General features: G+C 62.2%; 1 protein-coding gene across 3 annotated transcripts; it reads right to left on the bottom strand.

Annotated features, from left to right (window-relative positions):
• Positions 1–298: 298 nt before the first annotated feature.
• ARFIP2 (ADP ribosylation factor interacting protein 2) lies at positions 299–5,698 on the bottom strand. 3 transcript variants are annotated; one of them, XM_010706236.3, is made up of 8 exons: positions 5,536–5,698; positions 5,342–5,450; positions 4,050–4,160; positions 3,176–3,291; positions 2,797–3,018; positions 2,323–2,480; positions 2,061–2,235; positions 299–1,766 (listed from the first exon to the last, which is right to left on the bottom strand). In XM_010706236.3, the coding sequence occupies exons 1-8, from the start codon at positions 5,632–5,634 to the stop codon at positions 1,611–1,613; spliced, it is 1,146 nt and encodes a 381-aa protein (XP_010704538.1). In that variant the 5' UTR covers positions 5,635–5,698; the 3' UTR covers positions 299–1,610. The 3 variants fall into 3 exon arrangements, with proteins under 3 accessions (XP_010704538.1, XP_010704539.1, XP_010704541.1); XM_010706237.3 differs by lacking the exon at positions 4,050–4,160 and having other exon boundaries at positions 5,536–5,694; XM_010706239.2 differs by lacking the exons at positions 3,176–3,291; positions 4,050–4,160; positions 5,536–5,698 and having other exon boundaries at positions 5,354–5,413.
• Positions 5,699–5,711: the final 13 nt, after the last annotated feature.

The raw sequence follows: 5,711 nt of genomic DNA, 5'->3' as shown, positions 1-5,711 counted from the left end.
GGCTGGAGGAGGTAGCGCTCCCCAGTGCTTACAGGACTCCAGCCTGACGCACAGCACCTGCAGCCAATGCAGCAAGTCTGGTGTGGGCTGGGGAGTATGGGGAGCTCTGATGCTGTGCCCCACAAGGGCCCCAGCTCGAGTCCCACAGAAGGAGCAGTGGGACAAGAACTGCAGCCTACAGCAGAACCAGCTACAGGCCTTCAGGGGTCACTGGCATCCAGGAAATCCCCATACCTAGGTCTGGCTGTGCTGGGCACAGAGGGATCCACACCACATTATTCTCATCCACACTATTTTATTCTGATCTGTTCTGTTTTATTCTGATCCATATTGTTTTATTCTGGAGTCTTACAGAAGTGGGGAGGGAAGAAGGGGGTCAGACCTTCACCAGGAAACAGGGGGAGGGGGGAGGAGGGTGTCAGATCCAGACATTAAATTACCAGGAATTAAATTAGCAAGAAAAACAAACTGTCTTGTCTCAGGAGAAAGTGCCCAAGTGCTGCACGTGGCCAGGGCTAGAAGCAACACTCAGCTGGAGCAGGATGAGCTCCCCCACCCCCGGATAGCAGGCAGGCAGAGCCCCAGCGCTGCCACACGCAGAGGCGCAGCCGCACCGCACACAGGGACGTGCAACGTCCCCGGGATGCAGCCACCCTTTGGTCCTTGGTTTGAGTCCCCACCACCCCTCGGGGTGCCTGCGGGGCTCAGGGAGTGGGGCTGCCCACCTGCCTCCAGAGGGTTGGGAGCGCAGCCCCCAGGAAAGCGGCCTTCAGCCCGAGGGCCGTGGCCAAACCCTCCTGCGTCCACCCGTGGGAGCTGGCAAAGCCCCGGCCAGGGGATGGGTGCTGAGGCCTGGGAGACAGCCAGGCACCACTGGCCCATCGCTGAGGGGAGTGTAGTGTGGGGGTAGGGGAACCAGCCAGGCTGGGGGAGTGTAAGAGCAGCTGCCAGAGGGGACGGGGCAGGCCTGGGGCTAGGAGCAGACAGGAGCCCCAGGACAGGACCCCGTCCACCCGTCTCGGGGTCCAGGAGGGGACCCGGGAGTCCCAATGCCACCCCTCTGCAGCTTTGTCTTCATTTCAAAATAAACATTTTTTTGGCAGAGGGTGGTGGCACGTCCTGCCCGGCCCTGCAAAGCCTGGCTCAGAGCAGCAGGGAAGGCAGCTGGGACACGTGGAGCCACGCAGCCTCCTGCACCACGGGGAGACGGTGGGAGGCTGTAGCACATCCCCGTCCCACAAAGGTGCCTGGTGGGGTCTGAGCAGCCCAGCCCGGGGAGGGAAGTGTCTGGCCTGCGGAGTCCTGGGAAGGCACCCACCATCCCACTAAAGGGTCTGCACTGGGGAGGGAGAACAGGGCTGGGCAGGATGGGACTCTGCCGGGCTGGGGGAGCCCCGGCCTTCCCAGGCAGGGGGAGTGACCCACTCAGAGCTCCACCTGCCCCTAACCAGGTCCCTGCCCCATTGGTGCCCCCTGCAGCAGCAGGGCCGAGGCTGCAGCCCCAGCTCACCGCTCGTGATTGTGGGCTGGCCCTGCGCCAGCGGTCAGAGGTCCCAGTTATGGTCCATGGCTTCCCCGGCTGGGGCACGAGGTGGGGCAGGCTGGGGGGCTCACTGCTCCTCCAGCCAGGAGGGCTTCTCAGCACCAGGGGTCTTCAGCTTGATGTTGAACTGCTTGAGAGTCTGCTCCAACTGCTGCTGGTTCCCAGCGAAGTAGGCAGAGATGGCGTTGTGAAAGAGCAGGAGCTGCTTGTGCATCACCTTGATCTGGGGAGAGCAGGAGTCAGCACGCAGCCACCCAGCCCCACTGCCCAGCACCTCGGGACGGCAGGAACGGGCCAGGACAAGGCCTGCCCAGCGCAGAGCTGCAGCAGCCAGCTGGGAGGTGGTCACCCACTGCAGGTGGAAGGCAGGAGCACGGGTGCTCACCTGCTCTTCCCCTCACAGCTCCCTGAAAACGCACCTTGAGCACAGAGCAGCAAGGCTGCGCAGCCTGCAAGGCAGGCCGAGGGACACGCGTGCACGGCAGGGCCCCGTCCTGTGCCCTGTGGCCTTCCCCACCTTGTTCTCCTCCAAGAACTTGAGCTTGATGGCCACATCAGCACGCAGCTTTTCGTACTTGTCCTTGTGGCTCTGGAACTGGCTCTGGGCTGCATCCAGCCGGCACAGGGTGCTGGCATCCCGGGGGCCCATGCTCAGCTCCTCCAGGTCTGTGCGGTACGCATCGTACTCCAGCCTGTGCAGGAACACCAAGAGTCAAAAGGCTACAGAGCAGTCCCTCCAACACCCACAGCCAGGCCTGCAGGCCGCACTGCTGTCCTACCTGGCTGTCTCGTACTGCTTAACCGTCATGAGCGTGTCCTCCATGGTCTTATTTACCAGCGTGTTGATACTGGAGACAAAGAAGTTAACAGCTCCCAGTAGCGTTTCACCATTCTTGCAAAGCAGTTTCTGCGTTTCTGCATTGTAACCAAACTCCTCCTGGTGTAGGGAGGAAGGTGGGTGAGGAGCTGTGGCAGCACAGCCTGCTACGCCCCCTCCCTCCTCCTACTGCCCAGACCCAGCCTTGCCCCAGCTGTGCCCACAAAGAGCCGGCAGCAAAAGCCCCACACCTCTCCCCAGCCCCAGGGCAATCACAAAGGGCATCTGCCCTCAGCCTCCTCCTGCTTTCCCTCACGTGCCCAGGGGTGCTGCCGGCAGAGCGCTGCCCGGGCCGTGCTGCGGAGACCCCAGGGTCGATTTGGTTCTCCTTCCCAGGCACAGCAGAGACGAGGCACACGCCACAGCCCCACCATACCTGCAGCTCAGGAGACTTCTGGCTGAGGTCCGCAAAGGCATCCCCCAGGGCGTGCTGTGTCTGCACCAGGCTGTAGAAGTGGTTGGTGAGAGCCCGCGCCAGCTGCAGCACACACTCGTACTTGCGCTTCGTTTCCCGGAGCAGCTCAATCTGTGTCTCCAGCTCCAGGTCCACCGTGCGGGAGCCCCGGCCAAACCTCTCTGAGATCAGCTGTTTGGTACACTGCAGGCGGAGCAGAGGGAGGGGCTGTCAGGGCCCCATCCCTTCCCATCCCTGCAGGGCTGCTGCATCGGTGCCCAGATGCACTCCCCATCCGTCACAGCTCCTTCATCCCCTGCCCAGCTCCCCGCCCTGCTGCACAGCCGGGGATGTGACATACCTTGTATGTGTTGATGCCCCATTTCTTGACAATGTCAAACTTCTCCACAGCGATCCCGCGGACAACCTCCTCCCCTCCGACCGGTGGGCTGGGATGAGGTTGATGAAGCCCAGAGCCTGGAACACAGCACTCTGACACTCAGCACAGGGCCTGGATGCAGGCTGGGCTGCCCGCCCCACATGGCAGTGCCCTCAGGGCTGGTGCTCCCAGGGCCAGCCCTGACAAAGTGCAAGCAAAGCGGGCTCCTGGTGCAGGCAAATCCACCCTGGGCAGCCCCATGCGATGCGGGCAAGCAGCTCCCCCCTGCCAGTCAGGCACTGCTACCGGGCTCAACAGAGCCCTCAGTGCTGTGTGATTTGTCATCTGCCTGCAGGAAGTGGGATTTGGGCTCTTGCAGCACAGAATCTGGTCCCCAAAACCTTTCTAGACACTGATAACGAAGGCCCTGGTGCTGACAGCAGTGGCTGCTGCCCACATGGGAGCTGCTGTCCCCCCATCTGCTTGCAGAGCTGCTGGCAGTGTGGCCCTGCACACCAGTGGCCTTGGTGCTCCTGTGCCGGGCAGTACTCCTTGTGCTCCTGAGCACGGCACGGGTGGAGGAGAGGCCAGGCAGGCACACAGTGCATCCCACAGCCAGGCACAGCTCAGCCTCACTGCCAGGTGCTCTGTGGTTTGGAAGTGCCGCGCGCGCCCCCAGCACAAGGACTGAGAGTGGGCGCAGCTGCTGGGGGAGGCGCGCCGTCGGGCTGCTCTCCACCACAGCGGGGCAAGAAGCTGACCCTGAGAAACACAACACACATCGGGTGCCTTAAGCCTGAGACAGGAGGGCCGAAAGGCTGCGTGGCACCATGGGGTGCTGGGGTGGCTGCAGTACCTGCTGAAGCACCAGCCTGGCTGGCCATCCTGCTGGCGGCAGATGCACTGGGGGAGATGGATGGTCCTCGGGGTGAGTGAGGTTGGACAAGACAGCCTGGAAATGGAGGGGCTGGCAGGAGGTGAGCAGAGAGGGAAGAGGTGGGGTGGTGTGAAAGGCACGAGGGCAGGAACAACCAGGTCACAGGATGAGCGTGCAGGAAGGATGGCAGCAGGGGAGCAGACGAAAGAGTGATGTGAAATCAGTAGACACAGACGGCAGCTGGACAGACAGCATCACATCAGAGGCACCCAGGCTCCTCTCCCGCTTCCTCCCCATCCTCAGGCTGGCGTCAAGATGCCACCAGGCTGAGAGCTGGGACAGGCCAGGGCTGACAAACACAGGGAACCACTGTACCAAGTTCCCCCCACCACAGCAGGCTATCAGCAAAAGCCCATCTCCCCTCAGCCTATGCTAATTCACCCGCTCAGCCTGGCACAGCACAGAAGGGCCCATGGTGAAAACAGCTGTTTGCAGCAGATGGGCCAAACTGGCCAAGAGCTGGGACAGAGACTTGTGTGAAATGGGAACAGGTGAGAGTGATGGACGGGGCAGAGCTGCTTTGGCTGAGCTCACTGTGGCTCCAAGCGTGAAGCACCAGCAGCTCCCCAGAAGCCCATAGATACCATCCCTGCAACACAGAGCATTTACAGCCAGGCTCTGAAGTGCCTGGGGCTCACAGGTTGACAGCAACAGCAAAAATGGGGCATTAAGGCAGAGTCTGGGGCTCAGTACCCCTCTGCCCTGTCCCTCTCTGCCTGAAAGGTGTCTCTCAGGCACAGCCACCACAGCTCTGCCAGTGCTGTGCATCTTCAGGGCTCTTCCCCAGCACCAGAAGGATGCCCAACAGCTGAGCCCACGCATCACAGACCAGGGCCTCAGGAAGGCAGAGCAGCTCCCTCAGCAGAAGCCCTGCATCTACATGAGAGCCAGACACCTCCACGGCTGCCTGTAAGCCTAGGGCACATGTAGGGGAGGGATGGAAGTCACAGCCCCACACCAGCAGCTGGGTGGCAGCAGTGCTGTGCACTGGGGCTGTGAGGAGGCTGTGCTCTGCAGGGCCATGTGGCTGTGACTCAGGACAGCCTCAGCTGGGAGCAGAAACACTGAGATTGGTCCTGCCCAAGGGTGCAGCAGGGTGGCCTGTGCTGTGCTCTGCTCCTCGCCCCAGCACCGAGCCCTTCCCTAAGCCCTCCACCAGGCCATCCAGGCTCCCACCTCTCACAGCCCTGTCCCCATGGAAGCTGTTGTACCTTTGATGGCACTGGTGGGGATGATGCCCTCAGCGGTGCCCCCGTAGCCACCAGATACGATGCTGGTTTCATTGAGGTTGGGCCCTGATACCATCACTTGCTGCAGGTCCTGGGGGAGCAGAGCAGAGAGTTGAGGCATAGGGACAGGCACCCACTCCCTAGGAACGATGTGAGCTCCCAGCCCAGCCCCATACCTGCTCCAGGCCATCGTCCTCAGGCAGGCTGCCTGCATCCCCGTTGCTGCTGATGGGGATCTCCATGGTGGCAGCTTTGCTCATGATCCCATCCGACATTGTCAGGGCCTGCAGGGATGCAGAGGCTGTGCACGGGGCCGGGCCACTCCGCGCCTCCTCGTCCAGCGCCGCGCACC

This window comes from Meleagris gallopavo, chromosome 1, assembly GCF_000146605.3.
Source record: "Meleagris gallopavo isolate NT-WF06-2002-E0010 breed Aviagen turkey brand Nicholas breeding stock chromosome 1, Turkey_5.1, whole genome shotgun sequence".
NCBI classification, from domain to species: domain Eukaryota; kingdom Metazoa; phylum Chordata; class Aves; order Galliformes; family Phasianidae; genus Meleagris; species Meleagris gallopavo.
This window is presented reverse-complemented; position numbering and strand designations above follow the sequence as displayed.

What these genes read in the sequence shown, in the direction of transcription:
- ARFIP2 (XM_010706236.3), bottom strand. Translation starts at nt 5,634, where the DNA reads ATGTCGGATGGGATCATGAGCAAAGCTGCCACCATGGAGATCCCCATC. An exon ending in AGGACGATGGCCTGGAGCAG is followed by an intron (nt 5,451 to 5,535) that starts GTATGGGGCTGG and finishes CTGCTCCCCCAG; the next exon opens with GACCTGCAGCAAGTGATGGT. An exon ending in AAGCAGTACGAGACAGCCAG is followed by an intron (nt 2,236 to 2,322) that starts GTAGGACAGCAG and finishes GTTCCTGCACAG; the next exon opens with GCTGGAGTACGATGCGTACC.